This window comes from Gouania willdenowi, chromosome 18, assembly GCF_900634775.1.
Source record: "Gouania willdenowi chromosome 18, fGouWil2.1, whole genome shotgun sequence".
Classification (NCBI taxonomy): Eukaryota; Metazoa; Chordata; class Actinopteri; order Blenniiformes; family Gobiesocidae; genus Gouania; species Gouania willdenowi.
The window spans coordinates 17,902,794-17,928,050 of NC_041061.1; the positions used below are offsets into that span (position 1 = coordinate 17,902,794).

Below are 25,257 nucleotides of genomic sequence, written 5' to 3' on the forward strand. Positions count from 1 at the left end.
TGGGCGTGTCTGTAGACTCTGACTCCACACACAACAGCGATAACTAGCGATTATCTTTTGCTATGCACACACTTGTTCTAAATTTCAGCCAACAAACTCCACATTATCGTAAAACATATGGCTATTTAAGCAGCTATTGTGATTTTGAGTCAGAAAAGTGTGTGCGCGTTGCTGCAGAACCAGAGCAGCAGGAGCAACAGCAGCAGCTTCTCCTATCCGCACACAAACACAGCCAGACTCTATCTTTTACGCTTATCATTCTTTATCGTTCGTCAACGCTTAAAAGTTGGAAGCCATCCAATTCCACAACCGAGTCTGTTGTTAGCGCTGTGAGCCACAAATCCGTAAACATTCCCATCATTTCCTCCTCAGTACACAAGCGATGTCGGGTCTCGCTGCATAGGCTGGTGTAGCATTAGCACGGAGTGTTAATAGCTGATGTGTGTGAACAATGTGTCGTGGCTCCAAGCAGTGACTCCCAACAGGATCGACATGTTAGGAGGAGAGAGGATTGTCAGTTGGAGGAGTTTCGGCAGGTGAAGTCAACTGTTGGCAAATTGAACTCGCCCGTTTTGAGCTGACTTTTAACAAAATGTGTAATAACAAGGGAGGGAGGAAACATTACTTTTTCAACTTTGACCCTCTGAATGATGCTTAAGAGATGTATATCACTGAGGCAAACCCATTATGAAGTGTTTGTTTTCATCATAGCTCCCCTTTAAAAATATAACAGTTACCGACCTCTTTGGGTTGAAACCTGGATATTACAATCAAATTTTACTATTGGCTGAGAATGATGGTTTGTGACATTTTGGTAGCTTCTTTTCTCACGGATCAGCACTGTTGGCCCCGCCCCTCCTATAAAAACTGGTGGGAAAGACTTGTACTACTTGCTTTCTTGGCTGTCAAAAAGCATTGATGGAACATCACTGCTGACCAGATAAAAAGGCAACTATTGAGGCTCCATGCACGCTGGCAAAGTTGCAGGCCCAGCTGGCGTCAGCCCCAGGGTGCTAAAGACGTATGCCCCCCAGTGCTGTGGAATATTGTAGCCTGAGTCTGTAGAGGTGCTGTAGAAGACATCAAGGACTACACACCAGTTGCCTTTATCTCCCAAATCATGAAGTCCCTGCGAGACTCATCCTGGAGCAGCTCCGGCCATCGGTCGGACCACACCTGGACCACTGCAGTTTGCCTACCAGCCTATGATTGGAGTTGAGGAAGCCATCACTTACTGCTCAACCATGTCTGCTCACACCTGGACAAGTTGGCAAGCACTGTGAGAGTCATGTTTATTTTTTTTAACTTTTCCAGTGCTTTCAACACAATCCGTCCGGCTCTACTGGGTGAGAATTCGCTCACAGCGATGCAGGTTGACTCGCCCCATGTGTCCTTGATTGTGGACTATTTCAAGTGGACTGTGGCATTTCAAGAATGCTCCTCAAGGTGATAACGACAGATTTACTACATCACAGACACGCACGGGTGTGTGAGGCAGTAGTTATACACACTGCATTAAGCATGGGACAAAATTGTAAAAATTAAGCATTGGATAATATTAATAGCGACCAAAGACTAAACAGAAAAGCCAATGGAGAGGGCAACAGAGGAGAGTGGAGAAATTTTGCTGAGAACACACACAAGCACAATGGCTCGGTGGTCCCCCCTCTTCCTCACCGAGGGGACTCAGGGCCGCCCCACTTCCTCCGGTGGGGGTCTGGGTCAAAACTTCTTCCCTTCACAGAAGGCTGCTTTGTGTACCTCGGGCTCGACGGACAAATGCACGATGGTTTTGCCCTGGCCGGTACCCTGTCCGGTGCGCTTAGAGTACCTAGCAGGCCTCTTTTCCTCCTCCAGGGGAAGGGTGTGGGAGCCATCAGTTTGTCCGGAGGTGCAAACTGATAGTGGGGGTCGGCAGTTTCTCCTGTTATTTTGGGTGTGGTGAAGAACCCATGTTCTACACAACAAACTTGAGCTCTTGCACTGATACCTGTCATCTACAGGTTTTTGATGATTCTGGGATGGTTGTATGTATCAGGGAGGGGGGTGAGGTGGATTACAGGACTGCTGTGGACAGCTTTGTCACATGTAGAGAGCTGAACTATCGACAGCTCAATGTGACAAGGAGTAAGGAGCTGATTGTAGACGTGAGGAGGACCAGGAGACTGGTGAGGCCTGATTCCTACCAGGGGGACAGTGTGGACATTGTGTTGGAGTAAAAATACCTGGGACTGGGGAAAAAACAGACTCCATCTACAAAAAGGGCCAGTGTCTAGTATTTCTTGTGACGACTGAGGTCCTTTAACATCTGCAGGAAAATGCTCAGGATGTTTTATGAGTCTGTGGTGGGTGGTGTGATTCTCTATGCTGTTGTTTGCTGTAATTGTTTAATGTCATACTATATATAGATCCACACACTAACACAGTGGTCTATGATCAAAGAAGAGTCTTTATTTGGTGCCATCCTTACTTTGTATGACAAAACTTTTACAACAATAAAATATGAAACAAATCATATATATATATATATATTCTAAAAACCTCTAAGGACGGACATTTTTTTTTAGGTATGACTACAAAATGCTTTACATTTGGTTGTTTCTACATCTTTACATGGGAGTAAACACATTCCTCCTGCCTCCGTGTTTGAGATCTGGTGAATGAAGAAACAATCGGAGTTGCATAAGTCAGATTGTCTGAGCTTTGGTTGATTCCCTGTTAACAATAAGAAGATTTCAGATTAGAAAAGTGTTTTCATCATTTAATGTGAGTTACTGAAGAACATGCTCAGCAGGTAAAACCTACCTCTGTGTCTGTAGCTGGAAGAGCTGGAAAGTTGTGGGAAAGAGAAAATGTTTATCACTAAAAGGCCAAACTCATAGAATCCAAAGTGAAAGTGGTTTAAGTAGCGTACCTGTGGATCTGCTGCTGTTGGCTTTAAGCATCTTGAACATGAAAATGATTAAAATGATTATTATAATGGAGGTGACTATCAAAGCTCCACCCAGGCTATATTCCAAGACCGAATACTTAGAATCATCTGCAGAGAGACAGACAGAGGAGGTTCAGTTCTGTGTCACATCAAAGATTTGTCTAAAAACAGTAATCAGGGCTGTGTTAGCATGCTGTTTGTGCATTTCACAAGATTATTTCTGAGAAAGCCAATGTTTTGGGAAAACAAGAAGAACATCAGATGAAATCATCACAAAAACATCAAAGTCAAGTCAATTGTTCATTAGTATAGTAAAGCTGGTTCAGAGGCTCTGGTACCGTCTCCCAGAAGGCAGGAGGCTGAAGAGTCTGTGTGATGGGTGGGTGGGGTCACACACAATGCTGGATGCTTTGCGGGTGTAACGGATATACAGTAAGAGGAATGAAGGAAATACTTCTTTTGCAGGTTTGGTAAATCACATTGAGAGTGCTAATGTGACATATTTTCATTTCTTTCCAATATTTTGTACCTTCCTCCAGAACTTTTAATTGCATATTTATTTGAGGCAAATTAATTTGATGGATTGCTGATGTTATTTTGTTGTTTAGCAGATTGACAGCAACAAGTGTTTGTGCGTGGTGTGAAATCAATACATTTATGTGTTCAAGCCTTTAGAAACTCAAACTATTGAATTTGAATTTAAAAGGGACAATTCAAATTAATAAACAGATATACTGTAAATGAGACAGATTTAGCCAGAAGAGGCTAGTTTTTATCTGGTGCCCCTGGCAAGATTTTAAAGGACCTATATCATCATGTTTTTTTAACCTTCCAAAGTCAACTACAGTAACATATGGTTATTATTTAACATTTTGCAAAATACTAATTTATTAAGAAATATTATTTGTTTTCTTTCAACCCAGAAGTTGAAAAGCACGGTTCCTCTGGAGCACCGCCTTTCCCAGTGTGAGTGACGCCCATTTCATGACATAGCCCTAAAGCCCCAGTGAAGCACCGCTCGCATGCCTTTGTGAACATACATGCCCACTCTCTCAGAGCTAAAGGCAAAAATCCTGATTACGCATTGAGGCGACGTGGAACATAAGCTCTGTGATTGGTCCGCCTAAACCTCAGCCCCGGTCTTTTTCAGTCAACATCGCTGTGTTTCACCTTTTTGCAGAGTAATACGAGAGTTGTTTCTACAGTGGATTGAGTCAAAGGGAGAACTGAGATGGACAAAAGTGCCAGAGTTTTATTTCCTTTCATGGCTGCAGCACATGAAGCATCGCCAAATGTGTTTACTGTGACTTTGTGACCTAAATTTGATAGTAAATTGTGTCAGATTTGTATCCACAGGAATTATCTTTGTATCCACTGCAATAAAATTCAAAAATCCAACTATGATTTAAAATTTTCTGTACATACACAATACCTTTAACAGTAGCCTCACCCGATACCAGAACTGATTCTTCCTCAAATGTAAAATGATATGTACATAAATAATTATGAACAAAGTTACACAATGAAGTTGTATTTATAATCTGGTGTTTTATTTAAGTCCCTGTGAGAGACTTTAACTATAAATGTGTTCTTTATGTAACCAATCATCAAACAGTTTGACATGTTGCAGCACTTCTTACCTTTGAGCTCCAGTTTGGTTCCATTTCCAAACACGATGCGTCCACACACAGTAACTGCACAGTAGTAGGTTCCAGCATTAGACTGATCCAGGTTGTTCAATGACAGGTTGTAGACACAGGTGTGTGTTTTATTTGTTTTCCTCTCACACTGATCACTGTTGTCACTTTGGGTGTAGATGAGACTTGGATGATGATACTCAGAGTTCTTGAACCAGTAAACACTGGGTTCTCCATCACAGCTCCCAGTGGATGCTGTGCACTTTAGAGTCACTGAGTCTCCTGGATGGATTATTTTAGAGTCTGATTGTTGGACCAAAGTTTCAAAGAAAGAATTTGAGTCTTTTACAAAGACAGTGGTTCCCTCTGAAAACTGCATGTCAAAATGATGAATAGATTTAGCACAGTAGTAAGTAGCTGAGTAAGAAACTTGGACTTCGGAAATTGTTTAGATTAAACTGTGGTTCTCTTTCTTTGATGTAAAGCGTCTTTTGTCCTTAAACTCATCTTGGAAAGTTCCTTTTTTTCAAATGAATAGATAGATATAATTTTTGGTTCCTGCCTCAGTGGCTGCTTGTACCAGAAGAATAGTGGATTACCACCATCATCATCCTTCTGATAGAAACACTGCAGAGTTACATTGTCACCAACATTAAACTGAAATCAAACGTCTCTCCTGATACAGAGACGAGGACGATGATTGACAGGTTTATTGAGCTGAAACATGGAGAAAAACAAACACACCATCATTCACAGCTAAAGAAAAGTCTGAGTCTCTACAAAGTGAAGAGTATAAAGTTAAAGTGTCAGAAAGAAAACTCACCGATGCTGAGCAAACAGATCAGAGAGAGGACAAAGTGTGCACAAGTCATGGTGCTGGAATTCTGGGGTTGACAGGAACTGAAGCCGCTCTTAAGAACAAGGATTACACTTGATTGGTCGGACTGAAGTGACACTGCACGCCCAACTAAGGAAACATCACATGTTCACTGGTAGCTTTGATGTCAGCATAAAAAACATGTTTTTGATCCACCTTTTAGTAAAACAAGTAAAACATTTAAAAAACATATTTATTGAGGAAAGCCTGATATCTCTCTCTATATCCCATTGGGTTGTGTCTTTCTAAACTCTATGTAGTTTGAGCTCCTCGTTTAGCAGAAAGTACTGAGACATAAAGAAGGTATTAAACATTTTAATCCATTTGATTTTGTTATTTAGTAGATCTATTTTTAGATATTTGAGGGTCTCTGAGAAACAGCGCATGCATATGTACATCCTGTTAAAACCACAACAGCAGCTTTACCTACTGAAAGCAATGCATTTTTTTTTTTTTTTTTTTTTTTTTTATTTATTTATTTTTAACCATTTTAGGTTATATTTTTCAAGTTAGTGAAATGTGGGGTGTTAATGAAGACCTGGAGGTAAAAAGTCTACTTAAAGAACTAAACCCCCAAATGTATGAAATAGTGTTGTTGATTGATCTTAGTCACACTCTCGACATTTTATTTATAGTAATTTGACTTGACATTTTGTTGTAAAAATTGTAAAGTGACTGCCTTCTATGGGTTGTAAGCCAGCTATTACAATCTAAATTTAGTGTTTCACTACAAATATTAGGTTGTGATACTTTAGTGGTTTGATTTGTCACAAACCAGCACTCTATGCTCTGCGTCTCCTATAAAAACTGATGAGAGCGACTTGTACTTCCTGTTCTCTCAGCTGTCTATGTAGAGAAGCATTGATGGAACAGCTGCTTGTTGACTGCTTTCTGCTGCTGTGATGGTTATGGCTGTGTGCGTCTATTAAGAGCTGATTCTGGTTTACTTAGAGGGTTCATCAAGTTATGTGTTAACGTACAGCCAGAGACCAAGTGTGACTACATATCCACCAATGTGTCCTGGTACCAGCCTCAACCATGTATTAGTTGTTTTTTATATTCGGCCAAATATTGCAAAAAAAGCCACATTCAGACTTCAGTTTAATGAGTTAAAAGCAAGGCCGAATAGTAGCGTGTGACGCAATCAAACAACGTGCAGTGATTTTGAGTCAGAATAGTGTGTGCGTGTTGCTGCAGCAGCAGAGCAACAGCTCCTGGTTTCCACATACAATCACAGCCAGACTCTCTCCTTTCCGCTCTCCGTCACCGCGTAAAAGTTGGAAGCCGTCCAATTTTACAACCGAGTTCGTTGTTAGTGCTGTGAACCACGAATCCGTAAACAACTCCATTGTTTCTTTCTCAGTTCACAAACGATGTAGGGTCTCGCTGCATAGGCTGGTGTAGCATTAGCACATAGTGCTAACAGCTGATGTGTGTGAACAATGGCTGTGGCTCCAAGCAATGACTCCCAACACGATCGGCAACAGAAAAAGTAGTGCAGTTTGGGTGTCCAGTAGTGTAGTTTGCATTTACATATATGGCAATAAAGTATAATATATATTCTATATTTAACCGCAGTGTTGTTTTAGCTCTTGGCTTGTTGGAGAGGGAGGAGCTCACATGCTAAAGCATACCTGTCAAGTGTCCCGTTTTGGCCGGGAAACTCCCGTATTTTACCCCTCTTTCCCGCCATCTTCCCGTATTAGTATTTTCCTGTAAATATCCCCTATTTTAATGTTATCATAATTAAAAGATGCCTTACTAAACTGAACGCCGTCACTAGCCTCGCGAGAACTGCCACCTGAAATGGCCTGAGTGGCAGCTCTCGCGAGATTAGTGCCGACAGTGGCAGCAAACCCGGAAACAACTCAGAAAAGAGATGATGAATGAATGAAGACGTTCCAGCGAAAAAAAACAAAGAACTCGTTTAAATACGTTGTAAAATGAGACACAAAGTTTACCTTCGTAAAGAGCATTAGATGTGACACAGTTACACGTTCTGTTTGATTAGTAACTGAGATTTTAACGTCTCCCACAGTGGAAGGAACGATGCAAGTCAGCATGAAAAATAAGCCAATCACAAGCTCCACAAATCTACCCTCCTTTCAAAAAGTGTTAAAAAATGTAAAGTGTAATAAATGTGTCTAATAAGTCATTAGTGAATACCAGAGAACCACATGAGTGAGCATGAGAAACTAAAAGAAAATATCTATTGAAAATAAAATGTTAATGTCTAACTTAAAGAAAAGCAATGTGAAATTAACAGTAAATATTCAACGTGTTGACTTGTATATAAACTGTAAGTATAATAAATAAACACATGCTTCATATACACATTTATGTTTTTATTTAGGCTGTTTTATAATTTAGGAATTAGGGCTGGGCAATATATCGAGATTCAAGATGTATCGCGTTTTCTATTTTTGCGATTTAGAAAACTATAATATTTAATATATCAATATACAGTATATGTATAATAGCTTATTATGTATCAAATACTAGTTTTAGGAGTCACTGCTTTTACTTCTCAGAACAATATGTAAAGCTGCACACATTGTTCAGCTGTTTGTTACTAAATGTCCCTGTGTGGCATTTTGCATCAGCAAATTTAACCCAGAATTGTCTTTCTGGTCAGACTTCATTTGATAAAATTATCTAGATTTATATCGTATATGTTTTGGTCCATATCGCCCCGCCCATGTAGGAATGTTCACAGCATTTCAATGTTAATAAAGGTTGACCGACCAGATTCTAATCACATCATTGTATTTAGTAAGTGGTTGATAAGTATGTTTTAGATTTAAAATATACGTAAGGGATACTGGAGCTTGGTTGGGCGGGTGGGACGGCTCGTAGTGGGCGCCAGAAAATTTCCCTTATTTTCAAATCCAAAACTTGACAGGTATGGGCTTAAGGGATGTTTATCACTGTAGCAAAACCATTATAAAGTAATTTTTTTCATCATACCTCCCCCTTCATGCACTTTAGTTTATTTTTGGAATGCATGTTTTGTTTTATTTGAAGGGCTAATGTAAATGAAAAACTTTGTTGTGCTTTTTATGAAAAGCAAAGGCTACTGAAATATTTAAAAAATGTCACAATATTCAACAAACATTTACTTTTTTAAAAAACATGTCTAAAAATTTATTCTAGGCTATTTATGCACTATTGAAAAAAAAAGTGAAAAACTTTACTGCTTTCGGTGTTCGGCCAAGCGTTTATATTTTATTCGGCTTCGGCCACAAATTTCATTTCGGTGCACCCCTAAACAAAACATTTTCCTATAGATTCAATCCATAACAACTGTTTGAAGATCAAACATTGAATGTGCCATCAATGTTCATAGTCTTTGTTTTTTTGTTTATATGAGAAGGTATTTAATCAAGTGACATTTTATTTTCTAGAAACATTCCTGTTTAATGCACACACACGCACACACACACACACATACACACGCAGAGGTTTCCGTGGATTTTGATCAGTTTCAACCTACGAGTTTCCATCTCCACATAAAGTCTCCTCCTCACTGCCCCATACACATCCCTCTGCTCCCGTCCATCATCACCTCAGCAGTGATCACGTCAATCGGACTCTGAGTCAGAGCTCGAACACGATGACCTTTGAACAAACTAAATGCAGTGATTTGACAACTTTATGCCATTTATTATTAACTACTATTAAAAACAGGCTGAGACATCTTACATTTTAAAAGTTATTGTACTTTATATAAGCTCTCCCCACCATAAATGCATACGAGCCAGCACTGCTCCACAAACTTCCATTTATTACTGAGATTTTATTTTATTTAAACAATCAGCAATCTTATTTTATACATAAATACATAAATAAAAACAAATATTCAACAGATGAATGACTTCTGCTGTCACACGCAATTTCCCTCCACGACCCTACGGACCATGACTCCTCCGTCCTGAGTTATTAAAGCTGTGAGTGCTTTTACTTTCCACACATTATCTGAAGCTCATTTCTGAACGTTCAGATCACCGTGATGTTCAGTGGCTGTTACAGTTAATTCATTCCGCTGTGGGGACCTTTCAGTAATATTCTGTCTCTTAACGCCCACTTTCACTGGACACGTGTGACTGAAAAATCCACACATAAAGCACACCGTCACATTGGCCACACTCTCAACTTTAAAGGAAAAAAATAGTGTCCGATACGCCAATGATGTTACATAATACCATAGTTCCATAGTACCATCACTTCCTCTGGGGGCCAGGGTCTCACCCTCTTCTCCCCGCAAAAGTCTGCTCCGTGTCCCTCGGGCTCAACGAACAAATTTGCTGCGGGTGCCCTCGTGGGGTACTATTACAAGTGAAGAAGAAGAAACATTAACAATCAAAATGTACATAATTAAAGAGTTTGTTAAATAACTGTACAATCCACAAGCTGTTGATTAAAGTATGCAGTTGTACGTTTTGATGGCCACAGGCAAAAATTACTTTCTATAGTGTTCTGTGGTGCACTGTGGTGGGATCAGCCTGGTGCTGGAGCTGCTCCTGTGGCTGACCAGCACATCATGAAGTGGGTGGGCCACATTGACTAAAATGGACTTGCTATAGAAGCTACAGTGGTATGCAAAAGTTTGGGCACCCTTGTAAATGTTCATGATTTTCCTTAATAAATAATTGGTTGTTTGGATAACAAATTCCAGTTAAATTTATCATATAGGAGACAAACACAGTGATATTTGAGAAGTGAAATAAAGTTTATTCGATTTACAGAAAGTGTGCTAGAATTATTTAAACAGAATTAGGCATGTGCATAAGTTTAGGCACCCTTGCATCTTATTGATTTTAATACTCTTAGCACTAATTATTGGAACTCAAAATTGTTTTGGTAACCTCAGTGATCCTTGATCTCCATACACAGGTGAATCCAATCATGAGTCAGGGTATTTAAGTAGGAAAATTCTAGGTGTTTCCTCTTTGCATCTTCTCTGATTAGTGGCAACATGGGAGCCTCAAAACACCTCTCAAATGACCTGAAAACAAAGATAATTCAACATCATGGTTTAGGGGAGGGATACAAAAAGCTATTCCAGCGATTTAAGCTTTCAGTTTCAACTGTGAGGAACATTGTGAGGAATTGGAAGACCACAGGCACAGTTCTAGTTAAGGCCTGAAGTGGAAGACCAAGAAAGATCTCCGAAAGGCAGCGGCGCAGGATGGTGAGAACAGTCACAGTCAACCCGCAGACCAGCTCCAAAGACCTACAACATCAGCTTGCTGCAGATGGTGTCACTGTGCATCGTTCCACTATTCAGCGCACTTTACACAAGGAGATGCTGTATGGAAGAGTAATGCGGAAAAAGCCTTTTCTCTGCGCACGCCACAAACGGGGTCGCTTGAGGTATGCTAAAGCACATTTGGACAAGCCAGCTTCATTTTGGAACAAGGTGCTGTGGACTGATGAAACTAAAATAGAGTTATTTGGGCATAACCAGGGGCGTTATGCATGGCGGAAAAAGAACACAGCATTCCAAGAAAAGCACTTGCTACCTACAGTAAAGTTTGGTGGTGGTTCCATCATGCTGTGGGGCTGTGTGTCCAGTGCAGGCACTGTGAATCTTGTTAAAGTTGAGGGGCGCATGGATTCCTCTCAATATCAGCAGATTCTGGAGAGCAATGTCCAGGAATCAGTGACAAAGTTGAAGTTGCGCCGGGGCTGGATCTTTCAACAAGACAATGATCCTAAACACTGCTCAAAATCTACTAAGGCATTCATGCAGAGGAACAAGTACAACATCCTGGAATGGCCGTCTCAGTCCCCAGACCTGAATATTATTGAAAATGTATGGTGTGCTTTAAAACGGGCGGTCCATGCTCGGAAACCATCAAACCTGACTGAACTAGAGATGATCTGCAGAAAAGAATGGTCCAAAATACCTCCCACCAGAATCCAGACCCTAAGATCAAGGATCACTGAGGTTACCAAAACAATTTTGAGTTCCAATAATTAGTGCTAAGAGTATTAAAATCAATAAGATGCAAGGGTGCCTAAACTTATGCACATGCCTAATTCTGTTTAAATAATTCTAGCACACTTTCTGTAAATCGAATAAACTTTATTTCACTTCTCAAATATCACTGTGTTTGTCTCCTATATGATAAATTTAACTGGAATTTGTTATCCAAACAACCAATTATTTATTAAGGAAAATCATGAACATTTACAAGGGTGCCCAAACTTTTGCATACCAATGTAAGTAAACCCAGGAACACTGCTGCTTTGCCTACCGTGAGTCTACAATAACTGTTAAGCCCCGAGGCTTTCTCAGAGTCGGGCGGTTAGACTTTATTTGGGCTGTTTTTACGGTAGTTTCCGCTTCCTTCGCCGAAGCAGGTGTTGTGCCAAAGTCTGTGACCCGAAGAAATCTGTGACCGCTGTGGCTTCTCGGCAGTAGAGAAGAAGAGCGCAAAACCTCTCCTTAGCTATTAAGGAGCTATTTAAACATGACACTCCTGTGGGTGAAGTAAATGCAGACTAGAGAAGAATTATAATCATGTTTAAGGGAGTGTAAATGTCAGCTGAGAAGTCGTAGGGGTTGGAATTGTCGCCACCTCCGGTCACAGATTTTGTTGGGTCACAGATTTGGCACAACAGCGGTCTTCCCCCACTAACGGAGCCTGCGCTGCTGATGTTTTCCAGATCTGCCTAATACACAGACATGTTCAGGTTCAGGTGACTTTATTAATACCCGTAGGTAGATTTGTTTTGCAGTGAAAAACAGAGGATGGCATTTACATTGACATTAAAACAACAGACCACAAAGCACTGACAAAAACAGACAATTCACAGCACGATTGTTGTTGGGGAAGATTTTAACATTCTTCCTGGGAATAATCATGTCTCTTTGAAAGTCAGTTTCTCTGAACCTGTCTGTGACACAGTCATTTCCCCCGGGATAATTTTAGTATATTCTGATTCTCAACAGCTGCTTGTGGACTGCTTTCTGCTGTAATGGTTATGGCTCAGGGTCTCTATAAAGAGTTGATTCTGGTTAAATAAGAGGATTAATCAAGTTATGTGTTTACATACAGCCAGAGACCAAGTGTGACAACACATCCACCTGTACAAGTACGTGTCACGGTACCAGCACCAACCATGTATTAGTTGGCTGTTTGTTGCTCTTTCCCTCCTCAGTTAGGTTGAGTTCATGTGTCTGAGAAACTTAAAGTAATTTGTTAATGTCACACTATATATAGATCCACACACTAACACAGTGGTCTATGATCAAAGAAAAGTCTTTATTTGGTGCCATTTTTACTTTGTATGACAAAACTTTTACAACAATAAAATATGAAACAAAGTGTATATATTCTAAAAACCTCTAGGGATGGAAATATTTTTAGGTATGACTACAAAATGCTTTACATTGGTTTGTTTCTACATCTTTACATGGGAGTAAACACATTCCTCCTGCCTCCGTGTTTGAGATCTGGTGAATGAAGAAACAATCGGAGTTGCATAAGTCAGATCGTCTGAGCTTTGGTTGATTCCCTGTTAACAAGAAGAAGATTTCAGATCAGAAAAGTGATTTCATCATTTAATGTGAGTTACTGAAGAACATGCTCATTAGGTAAAACCTACCTCTGTGTCTGTAGCTGGAAGAGCTGGAAAGTTGTTTAGTTATCACTAAAAGGCCAAACTTACAGAATCCAAAGTGAAAGTGGTTTAAGTAGCGTACCTGTGGACCTGCTGCTGTTGGCTTTAAGCATCTTGTACATTAAAATGATTATTATAATGGAGGTGACTAGCAAAGGTCCACCCAGGCTATATTCCAAGACTGAATAGTTGGATTCATCTGCAGTGAGACAGACAGAGGAGGTTCAGTTCTGTGTCACATCAAAGTTTTGGGTCTAAAAACAGTAATCAGGGCTGTGTTAGCATGCTGTTTGTGCGTCTCATGAGATGATTTGTGAGAAAGCCAATGTTTTAGGGAAAACAAGAAGAACATCAGATGAAATCATCACAAAAACATCAAAGTCAAGTCAATTGTTCATTAGTCTAGTAGAGCTGGTTCAGAGGTTCTGGTACCGTCTCCCAGAAGGCAGGAGGCTGAAGAGTCTGTGTGATGGGTGGGTGGGGTCACACACAATGCTGGATGCTTTGCGGGTGTAACGGATATACAGTAAGAGGAATGAAGGAAATACTTCTTTTGCAGGTTTAATAAATCACATTAAGTGCTAATGTGACATATTTTCATTTCTTTCCAATATTTTGTACTTTCGTCCAGAACTTTTAATTGCACATTTATTTGAGGCAAATTAATTTGATGGATTGCTGATGTTATTTTGCTGTTTAGCAGATTGACAGCAACAAGTGTTTGTGCGTGGTGTGAAGTCAATACATTTATGTGTTCAAGCCTTTAGAAACTCAAACTATTGAATTTGAATTTAAAAGGGACATTTTAAAAATGAATAAACAGCCAGAGTTAGCCAAAAGAGACTAGGTTTCATCTGGTGCCCCATTTTAAAGGACCTATATCATCCTATTTTTAACCTTCCAAAGTCAACTACAGTAACATATGGTTATTATTTAACATTTTGCAAAATACTAATTTATTAAGAAATATTACTTGTTTTCTTTCAACCCGGAAGTTGAAAAGCACGGTTCCTCTGGAGCACCGCCTTTCCCAGTGTGAGTGACGCCCATTTCATGACATAGGCCGAGAGGCCTAGCGAAGCAGCCGCTCACATGCCTTTGTGAACATACACGCCCACTCTCTCAGAGCTAAAGGCAAAAATACTGATTACGCATCGAGGCGACGTGGAACATAAACGCTGTGATTGGTCCGCCTAAACCTCACTAGTCACTGCCTTTTCTCATCAACATCGCTGTGTTTCACCTTTTTGTGGAGTAATACGAGAGTTGTTTCTACAGTGGATTGAGTCAAAGGGAGAACCGAGATGGACAAAAGTGCCAGAGTTTTATTTCCTTTCATGGCTGCAGCACATGAAGCATCGCCAAATGTTTTTACTGTGACTTTGTGACCTAAATTTGATAGTAAATTGTGTCAGATTTGCATCCACAGGAATGATATTTGTATCCACTGCAATAAAATCCACAAATGCAACTATGATTTAAAATTTTCCGTGCATACACAATACTTAAACAGTAGCCTCACCTGATACCAGAACTTCCTCAAATGTAAAATTATATGTACATAAATAATTATGAACAAAGTTACACAATGAAGTTGTATTTATAATCTGGTGTTTTATTTGAGTCCCTGTCAGAGACTTTTACTATAAATGTGTTCTTTATGTAACCAATCATCAAACAGTTTGACATGTTGCAGCACTTCTTACCTTTGAGCTCCAGTCTGGTTCCATTTCCAAACACGATGCGTCCACACACAGTAACTGCACAGTAGTAGGTTCCAGCATTAGACTGATTCAGGTTGTTCAATGACAGGTTGTAGACACAGGTGTGTGTTTTATTTGTTTTCGTCTCACACTGATCACTGTTGTCACTTTGGGTGTAGATGAGACTTGGATGATGATCCTCAGAGTTCTTGAACCAGTAAACACTGGGTTCTCCATCACAGCTCCCAGTGGATGCTGTGCACTTTAGAGTCACTGATTCTCCTGGATGGATTGTCTCAGAGTCTGATTGTTGGACCAAAGTTTCAAAGAAAGAATTTGAGTCTTTTACAAAAACTGTGGTTCCCTCTAAAAACTGCATGTGAAAACGACGCATAGATTTAGCACAGTAGTAAGTAGCTGAGTCAGAAACTTGGACGTTGTAAATTGTTAAGATTAAACTGTGGTTTTCATTCTTCAATGTAAAGCGTATTTCGTCCTTAAACTCATCGTGAAAAGTTCCTTTTCTGTCAAATGCAAACTGGGTAGATATTAGCTTTGGTTCCTGCCTCAGAGGCTGTTTGTACCAGAAGAATAGTGGATTACCACCATCATCCTTCTGATAGAAACACTGCAGAGTTACATTGTCACCAACATTAACTGAAATCAAACGTCTCTCCTGATACAGAGACGAGGACGATGATTGACAGGTTTCTTGAGCTGAAACATGGAGAAAAACAAACACACCATCATTCACAGCTAAAGAAAAGTCTGAGTCTCTACAAAGTGAAGAGTATAAAGTTAAAGTGTCAGAAAGAAAACTCACCGATGCTGAGCAAACAGATCAGAGAGAGGACAAAGTGTGCACAAGTCATGGTGCTGGAATTCTGGGGTTGACAGGAACTGACGCCGCTCTTAAGAACAAGGATTACACTTGATTGGTCGGACTGAAGTGACACTGCACGCCCAACTAAGGAAACATCACATGTTCACTGGTAGCTTTGATGTCAGCAGGTTCTGTACATGAGCAGATTCACTGCATCCACTGATACAAGACTTTTATATTCAACATCTGGATGGAAATCACTGTAAATATACATTAGTCACTAAGAAACACACACAGCTGATGATGATGTTAGATAATGAAGCTTTATTAATGTGCTGAGATGACATTTTACACTTTTTTTAGGATCTATGTTTAAATACAGAAAGTAAATTTATTTCTGACACTTGTAATGGATTTTTTTTTTTTTTAAATCTAAATGGAATGTGGTTTAAATTACTTTTAATAGTCCTAATGTTTGATATTTGCTTTTAAAGGATTTGATCTGATTAATTTCACACACTCTTGATAACAATGATCCTGTACATTGTATTGTGTGTATGGAGACTTGTTGCTCTTTTTGCTTCACTTTGAGCATCAAGTCCTGAGATATTATGAATATCAAACATGTTAACAGTTATTGTGTCATGCTCACTTTACATTTATTTCCTGTGTATTTTGAAGTGTTATTGGTAGGACGTATTAGTAGAAAAACACACATTTTGTATATGTTGGTCTGTGAGAGACGGTGCATACACTTTTACATCCTGTCCAAACCACAGTAGCTGCTTCACTGACTGAGAACAGTGAGTTTTTAGTAAGAGCTCAGTTTGTTTTCTGCTGTTAACGTGATGAAAGGAGAGCTTTGATCCACACAGCTACAGAGGACTACCATCAACATGTCTTCATGGTTCAGCTCTTCCTGAATGACATGTCAGCCTGTTATTCACACGCTTAGAGCCTCATCATATATGATCATAGATATGTAAATGTTAGGAGATGGTTGAGGTGGTTCTAGTTTCTGATAAAGGAGCACTGGCAGGCTTCCTTAGTGAAGTGGTTTAGACATGTGAGAGAGGAAAGGTCAGTGTCAACCTAAGGCCCATTGATGTGTTTCTATCTGGTCTGGGATTAACTTTAGATTCTCCTGGAAGAGATGGTGGTAGTGGTTTGGAGATGCTTGTCTGGGCTTCATTGCTGAGGCTGTTGTCCTTCCAAACTGGACACTAATGAGCAGATAGTGACGTGTATGAGTGTTTGTGATAATCTAGAGATATAGTTGGTGCTGAGGAGCCAAAAGATGAGCTAACACTGAACTTAAAGAGGAAGTAGTTTGTTACGTACAGAGCTGCACAGACCAACTGCTCACTGTCATCATTTCTAAAGGTTTCCATTAATGAACAAAGGATGGACGTGGAATGAGAGCTGAGTGGTCAGTGGTGACCAATAGAGGATAGATGAAGATATGCTGATAGAGTATTTAAAAGCTGAGTTGACAAAAAAGCTGTTATTTTGTTTTGTTTTTTTTAGCCCTGAATCATTAATGCTTCTTGCAGTTATGCATAGAGTAGAACAGTGGTTATTAAACCTTTTCAGCCCACGACCCCCAAAATAAAGGTTCCAGAAATGGGGGACCCCCACTGTACCTGAAGGTGGTTGAACACAGACATGAACATTAAAGAACAGTCATATGGAGACAGAGCCATCAATGATGGGGAATAAAGGGGAGAGATTTTTGGGGTCCATCTATAATGTCAGCAAAATGATGGTCCATTGTTCTATAACCACATTTATTTATTATTCTGATTAATATCTACTGTTATCCAGGAAGTTTATTATTATTTGAGCCATAGTATATAGTCATGTTAAAGATGTAAATTCTTGTTTTAATCAGAAATACAATGAGTAAAAAGTGACCAAAAATGTTGGAATTAGATTTTTTTAAAAACACAGAAATTGGTCAGAGTTCAATCAATCAATCAATCAATCTTTTATTTGTATAGCGCCAAATCATAACCAATGGTATTTCAAGACACTTTACAGTAGAGCAGTCTTAAGGATGGACTTATCATTTTATGGATACACACATATGCATATATACGTATATACACATACATATGTATCCCACACCCAACATGAATTCATAATGGCGGCAAGGAAAACCTTCTGTTAAGCAGCAGGAACCTTGTGTGGATCCCATTCCTATGATGAACAGCCATCCACGTTATGCTGTGTTGGGTGTGTGCAAAGGAAAGGGTGGAGACAGAGTTGTTGAGACTCTGTAACTCCACACTGAGGATCCCACGGACTTGCAAGACAAAAGCCAGAAGGAGTACAGGAGCAAACACACAAGGGAAGAAGCAGACATAGAGGGAGTGTTAGAGAGAGGAATGGGACCCTCTCCGGTCCCTCTCTAACCTAAATGACCTCTCTCTTAACGCCCTCTTCAACCTCTCTCCAACCGAGCATGCCAGACCCCCCCACCGGCAGTCTATGCCTATTGCATCATTAACTGAGCTATGAGCTGGTTCCTAACTAAAAGCTTTACCAAAGAGGAATGATTTGAGCCTAACCTTAAAGGTAGAGAGGGTGTCTGCCCCCCGAACCGTGGTTGGTAGATGGTTCCAGAGAAGTGGGGCCTGATAACTGAAAGCTCTTCCTCCTATACTACTTCTAGAGACAAATAGAACAACGAGTAGTCCAGCATTTTGAGAGCGTAGTGTTCTGGGGGGATTGTATGGCACTACAAGCCCCTTGAGATAGACTGGTGCCTGTCCATTTAGGGCTTTATAAGTGAGAAGAAGAATCTTGAATTCTATTCTATATTTTATGGGAAGCCAATGCAGAGAGGCTAATACAGGAGTAATGTGATCTCTTCTCCTAGTTTTAGTCAGTACACGTGCTGCAGCATTTTGAACCAGCTGAAGTGTCTTAAGCGACTTGCTCGGGCAGCCTGCTAAAAGAGAATTACAATAATCCAGTCTAGAGGTAACAAAAGCATGGACTAGCTTTTCGGCGTCGCTCTGAGACAGGATAGATCTGATTTTAGCAATGTTACGGAGATGAAAGAAGGCAGTTCTTGAAGTTTGTTTTATGTGAGAGTTGAAGGATAAATTCTGATCAGAGTTGTAAATTACAGTGGCTGAAAATGGACAGAAAAAGAGGTGAAAAGGGTTCAAAGTGTCAATATTGTAGGAATTAGTTTAAACTTGCAAATAGTTGGCATTACAAATTGTAAATGTTGTTAAATTGGCAAAAATAAGCATGAAATATGGTGAAATAAGGTTCAACCTGACAATAATGGGTCAACATATGCAACATTTGGTGGGAAAAATGGGGGAAAGTGTTTAAAAGTGTAAAAAATATCTTGAAAGTAGAAAAAAAATCACAAAAGGCATTTAAATTTGATGGAGAAGTAGCAGAAATGGGAGTAATGTAGCACAAAATGTATTAAAAGTAGCAAAATTATGGCAAGAATAAGTTATGAAAATAGGTTTAAATATGGCATGTTTGGTGTGACAGAAAAATTATAAGAATAAGCAAAACTTTGCTCAAATTGTTCAAAAAATATTCTTAGATTCTTGAAGGCATCTTGCTATGTAGCTAATGTTTAAAAGGCAATAAAAGTATCAATGATCATGAAAGACATTTTATTCAGCTCAGATCTTTTATTAAGTACATTTAGAGCAGGGGTGTCCAATTCCGGTCCTCGAGGGCCACTATGCAGCATGTTTTAGATGTTTTTCCTCTTCCAACACACCTGATTCAAATGATCAACTCCTCATCCAGCTCTGCAGAAGCCTGATAATGATCCTAATCATTTGAATTAGGTGTGTTGGAAGAGGGAAACATCTAAAACATGCTGGATAGTGGCCCTCGAGGACCGGAATTGGACACCCCTGATTTAGAAGCTTTCAGGCAAAACTTGTGGAAACAGTAATGGGTTCTTTTACACTATACACAATGCATCATTTAATTTTTATTTACAGATAAATCTGATTCTGAATGAAACATAATCATTGTGAACTTGTGTGTAATCTGTAGTAAACACACACACTGTCTGTGTTCGTCCTCCACATTGAGGATCTGTTGAGTGGGTGAAGATTTTCTCTGCCAGGGATGATTCTCTGCTAAGAGGAAGAAACCATGTAACGGTGAGAAAGGCCAGTCAGTTCATACACTTTATTAGAATTAATTATAATATATGTTTATTAGATAATCCTACCTTAGTAGTTGTTCCTTTGGATTGGCTGATTTTTTTCTCACACATCATTAAAAAAAGACAAATCAACAGTGTGGTGGTCAGCATCAAAGCTCCACCCAAGATATATTTCAGTTCTGAAGAGTATAAATAATCTGTGGGATAAGAAACACATATTCAGGTTTTTAATTTTCACTTTTTTAAAAATCGTTAAAAATGTTAAGCACAGCAACACATTTTGCTGTTTTTTTTCTGCATATGTGGCATAAACATCAATATAGATACAAAATATCAAACAGTTTGACATGTTGCAGCACTTCTTACCTTTGAGCTCCAGTTTGGTTCCATTTCCAAACACGATGCGTCCACACACAGTAACTGCACAGTAGTAGGTTCCAGCATTAGACTGATTCAGGTTGTTCAATGACAGGTTGTAGACACAGGTGTGTGTTTTATTTGTTTTCCTCTCACACTGATCACTGTTGTCACTTTGGGTGTAGATGAGACTTGGATGATGATCCTCAGAGTTCTTGAACCAGTAAACACTGGGTTCTCCATCACAGCTCCCAGTGGATGCTGTGCACTTTAGAGTCACTGATTCTCCTGGATGGATTGTCTCAGAGTCTGATTGTTGGACCAAAGCGTTAAATAAAGACTTTGCATCTTTTACAAAGACAGTGGTTCCCTCTGAAAACTGCATCTTAAACTGATAGCTGTATTTTAAACAGTAGTAAGTAGCTGAGTCTGAAGCTTTCACATCAGAAATTTTTAGGTATAAAGTGTTGTTTCTCATATTTAATGTTAAGCGTGTGTTATTTATAAATTCATCATGGAACGTTTCTTCTTTTTTATATTTAAGGTATGTAGAAATTATCTTTGGTTGTTTCCCCAGAGGCTGTTTGTACCAATAGATCAATGATGCATCATCACCATCATCATATAAACACTGCAGAGTTACATTGTCACCAACATTAACTGAAATCAAACGTCTCTCCTGATGCAGAGACGAGGACGATGATTGACAGGTTTCTTGAGCTGAAACATAGAGAAAAACAAACACACCATCATTCACAGCTAAAGAAAAGTCTGAGTCTCTACAAAGTGAAGAGTATAAAGTTAAAGTGTCAGAAAGAAAACTCACCGATGCTGAGCAAACAGATCAGAGAGAGGACAAAGTGTGCACAAGTCATGGTGCTGGAATTCTGGGGTTGACAGGAACTGAAGCCGCTCTTAAGAACAAGGATTACACTTGATTGGTCGGACTGAAGTGACACTGCACGCCCAACTAAGGAAACATCATCACATGTTCACTGGTAGCTTTGATGTCAGCAGGTTCTGTACATGAGCAGATTCACTGCATCCACTGATAGAAGACTTTTATATTCAACATCTGGATGTAAATCACTGTAAATACACATTAGTCACTAAGAAACACACAGTGTAACAACTTAAAGTCATTTTTACAAACAGCATTTACTATTGTGTGTGTTGTTTTTTTTAGAAATGCTAACACATTATATGTAAAATGGCGACTCATGAACTGAAGCTTTTCTACATTCATACTGAGCCTCTTTGTGTCGTCCCTGAGTCTGTTCATGTACTTTTTGTCTGAAACTCTTGTCTTTGCTGCTCTTTTCCAGCTAATCCTCATACCTTTACATGTCTTTTTATCAGTAGATCTATATCAGAATGTCTATCTTGTGAAACTTATACTACTTTTGTTGCTGTTGCTGTTTACAGAGAAGGATCTAATTTTAATATTCAGTACATGTCTTTCTGCATCCTGCTTAAACCACACTAGCTGCTGTCTGTCTCGTTCTACCAAGCTACAGTGGTCAACCACAAAAGCTCACCATCAGAGGGGAGACTCAAAGTCTCATCTTCATAACAATATTTCACAAAGACAGGTGCAAACATGAATTTTTAGCAAGTTTCTGTGAATTTTTTAAAGACACTTAAAACCTGTTTTCTGGAAACAGTGAGCGTTTGTGATATTGTTGTTGGGAAGTAGGGCTGAAACGATTCCTCGAGTAACTCGAGTAATTAAACGAAGCCTCGAGGCAAATTTTCTGCCTCGAGGCTTCGTTTAATTCACGTTGCCATGGTATCACTCCCGCTTTGAAGACCACTCCGCAGCTCCGAGATCATTGTTTCACACGGACTGTAATACTGACGCGCATTTAACAAGTGGCGGTATTTATTTTGCTCACACACAAACAATGGCCGAAAATGAAAGAAGTTCTTTTAAAAGACAGAAAATGTCCAAGGTGTGGAATCATTTTACGCTGCGTAAAGCGGACAACATGGTGCAGTGTATTTACTGCAAAACGGACCTGGCGTACCATAACAGTACATCCTCGATGCTGCAGCACCTGAATAGAAAGCACCCCCACGTTAACAGTGCTTCTCCGAGCGGACTCGGCCCGTCAACAAGGTAACGTATTTTTACAATTACTGACACTATCGCTTTTCAGAATATTTGTGCAGTGCTTGTAATTATTAATAGCCTGTCATGAGCTGACAGTGCCAACAAGGCATGACAAATAACGAGAAAGAAAATGCACCAAAATCTCAATAAGTTATCCCTCCTCACCGCAAACTCCGCTCGCGGGCACATGCACGCGCGCGCGAGCACACACACACACACAGGTTATATATATGATCTCAAAACTCGCGTTTGATCATCAGTTGCATTTATTATTGCAATTATGCTACCTCCTCCCCTCTGGCAGACGCTACAGATCACTGTACGCCAAAACAACCCGCCATAAAAACAGTTTCTTCCCCCAGGCTGTCACTCTGATCAACACTAAACAGTCAAAGAGTGTCAGTCCTGTTTCTGTGAAAAAACCCTGGAACCAAACATAACAACCCTGGATCAATCTGACACTGAGAATGTTCATGTACATACCTTTAATTTAAATGTTCTACTGCACTACTTATTAATGCTCTACTGCACTATTTTCCTTTTATTACTATTATATTTTATTATTATCTTTCTTTTCTATTATTTTCCTTCTTTTATCTTATTTTTTTAATTTTTATTTTGTATTTATTTATTTACTTACTTTTTGCATTGTAACCACCATTTGCTCGTTTAAAGGCTTGCACATGCAAGTTCTCTTTTTTTTCTGTTTTGTACCTGTACATTTTTTGTTATTATATCATATGGGCTTTCACAGAAAGATTTGTTAAACAGGCTTAGTTTTGGAGCCAATTGTTAAGCGTGAAGTGTTGAGTTGAAATAAAAACGCTTTTTGAGAGGAATAACAGTCAATTGCATGCTCATTTTAAGAGGCCTTTCATGTTGCATTACACACTATTGATATAGTTATTTAAAAACACAAAAGTGTAATTTATTCGATTAATCGATGGAAAAATCGACAGAATACTCGATTCCAAAATTATTCGATAGTTGCAGCCCTATTGGGAAGTGAAGTCAAATGTATTATTTTTAATGAAAATGTACCTTTTCTCATATTCTAGGGCAGGGGTGTCACTTTTTTTTTGTTCAGGGTCGAAAGGTGAACCGGTTTGATCTCATATGGGACATAGAATTTAGGTGGGAAAGATGAGCAATTTCATCATTATTGTGCCCTATTTTTTTTTTTTAGGTTTTAAAAATTCAAGATTTCAAGTTTGCACTTCCATCTTGATTTTGTGGCAATTTCTTTTATTTCCTTTGGGGAAAATTTAGGGAAAAATTCAGTGTTTTGGAAAAATTTCGAGTTTTTTTCAACAATTTGCAGTTTAAAAATGACTCATCATGTGATTTAAAGATGGAACACAATGACCCATGGTCAATAGTGTGGAGATTCATTGAGTGTTTGTGTTTGGATGGACTATGATATCTACAACTGAATTATATGGCAGTTTACACAATGATTTATATTTTTACTTTCTGCTGAGGGCCGCAATGGTAGTCAAAAGGCTTAGATTTGGCTCCTGATGAATTTAGTCTAAATACCACATGCTAAAAAACAAACAAACTACATGACTCTAACTACAGTACTATATACTACTGCTATGTACTCTATATCACTGTGTTTTGTTTTTAGGACCTTTTAGTTGTTGTTAAAACCATATAAAGAGTGAATAAAATAATCATCTTAATCATATTAGAAGTATCTTATCTGCAATGTGTTTCAACTTTCAAGTTCATTTATGTATTTTAAGTAGGATTTTCCATAGTTCAGTAAATATGTCACATACATACATGTGGGGTGTGGGTGGGCTCAGTAATATAGAGAGACAGGGGAGGGCGGCTTAGGGAGCACTTCTGATGAGTAATTACTCACAGCCGCAGCGATGTGGCTAATCATCCTTTTTCCTCTAATTATGGTAATAATGGACAGCTTTTGGCCCAAACGTGTACATTTTTGTTAAATCTGAGGTTGAGTTTGTGACAATGCAATAACAATAACATTAATACCCTGAGTCATTTACTGTTTATATTATTTTATTAAACGTTATGATGCAAAGAGGTACAAATTGGTGACTAATTTCAAACAGCAGAAGTATTTATTCATGCTGATGTAATAACAATAATAAAACTACTTTTTATTTATGAGCTAAACAAATTACACACAAGTCAAAAAAGAAGCAACAAAGGTAAACACAGAATGTACATTATACAACACACTAACATACAAACAGAAACATTAATCATTCCTCATCTCCATTGATAAATTTCATCTCTTCATACATTTTGAATATATATTTAAAGCTGTGATAATCCTCAGGCCTCTCTCTGTTACAAACACAAGCCTATCAACTAATGCTTAACTCTGGAGTACACACACTCATTGTTGGTGGTGTTTCGCTGTCGTCGTGTGCGTCTCTGTTGGTTAATATTCACAGCTGCATAGTGAAGGATTTCCTGCTGGAAACAAACATATTTAGCGTTAATTTAAATATAAGACAGTCATGTGTTTTTATATAGCGTCAGACAGTGGTTACCTCTGCATTTGTTGATGATGATGATGAAGATATGGGCTGAAACTCTAGATTGAAAAAACAGAAAGGTATCGTAATAAGAAGCAAAAAGGTCAAAACATGTAGTTTTATATTTAAATATAATGTTAGTTACCTGTAGGTTGGTTTCTGCTCTTCTTGATCAGTGTGTATAAAATGAAAGCCAATATTAGAATTGAAATGGTGGTAAATACTAAGCCTCCACTCAAGAGATTCACCAAGAGATTTGAGTCTTTACCACCTAGGGAAGATGAGTATTATGTTTTAATAGAAAGTACAATGAAATATCAATAACTGTGAATTCTACAGAAGTTTCTTACCTTGAACGTGGGACACAGTCGTGTTTCTGAAGAGTTCGTGTCCACATGAAGCAACGACACAGAAGTTCAGCTCAGCATTAATGTGATCTTTACCTTTTATCATCTTGTTGTACAGACACGTGTGATGGTTTGATCTGGGAATCTTTAAACACTGAGGGGTCCGG

General features: G+C 39.0%; 1 protein-coding gene, 1 long non-coding RNA gene and 1 gene segment (V, D, J or C); all 3 read right to left on the bottom strand.

The window, feature by feature from the left end:
* LOC114480202 (uncharacterized) overlaps positions 1 to 15,676 on the bottom strand; it is a 95,984-nt gene extending 80,308 nt beyond the window's left edge. The window contains exons 1-4 of the mRNA XM_028474116.1: positions 15,602 to 15,676; positions 14,782 to 15,495; positions 13,158 to 13,274; positions 13,061 to 13,083 (exon numbers count right to left, since the gene is read on the bottom strand). Coding sequence (XP_028329917.1) covers positions 13,061 to 13,083; positions 13,158 to 13,274; positions 14,782 to 15,495; positions 15,602 to 15,650 — 903 coding nt within the window. The 5' untranslated portion in view covers positions 15,651 to 15,676. The remainder of the gene's footprint in view (positions 1 to 13,060; positions 13,084 to 13,157; positions 13,275 to 14,781; positions 15,496 to 15,601) is intronic.
* Positions 15,677 to 18,884: 3,208 nt separating this feature from the next.
* Positions 18,885 to 21,157, bottom strand: LOC114480846 (Ig heavy chain V region B1-8/186-2-like). The segment is given in 3 exon segments: positions 18,885 to 18,889; positions 20,124 to 20,834; positions 20,941 to 21,157. Coding segments are annotated over 3 exon segments (765 nt in total).
* Positions 21,158 to 24,559: 3,402 nt separating this feature from the next.
* Positions 24,560 to 25,164, bottom strand: LOC114480206 (uncharacterized). The gene is made up of 4 exons (XR_003676067.1): positions 25,094 to 25,164; positions 24,889 to 25,014; positions 24,759 to 24,802; positions 24,560 to 24,678 (listed from the first exon to the last, which is right to left on the bottom strand). It is a non-coding gene; the product is annotated as an uncharacterized LOC114480206 (long non-coding RNA).
* Positions 25,165 to 25,257: the final 93 nt, after the last annotated feature.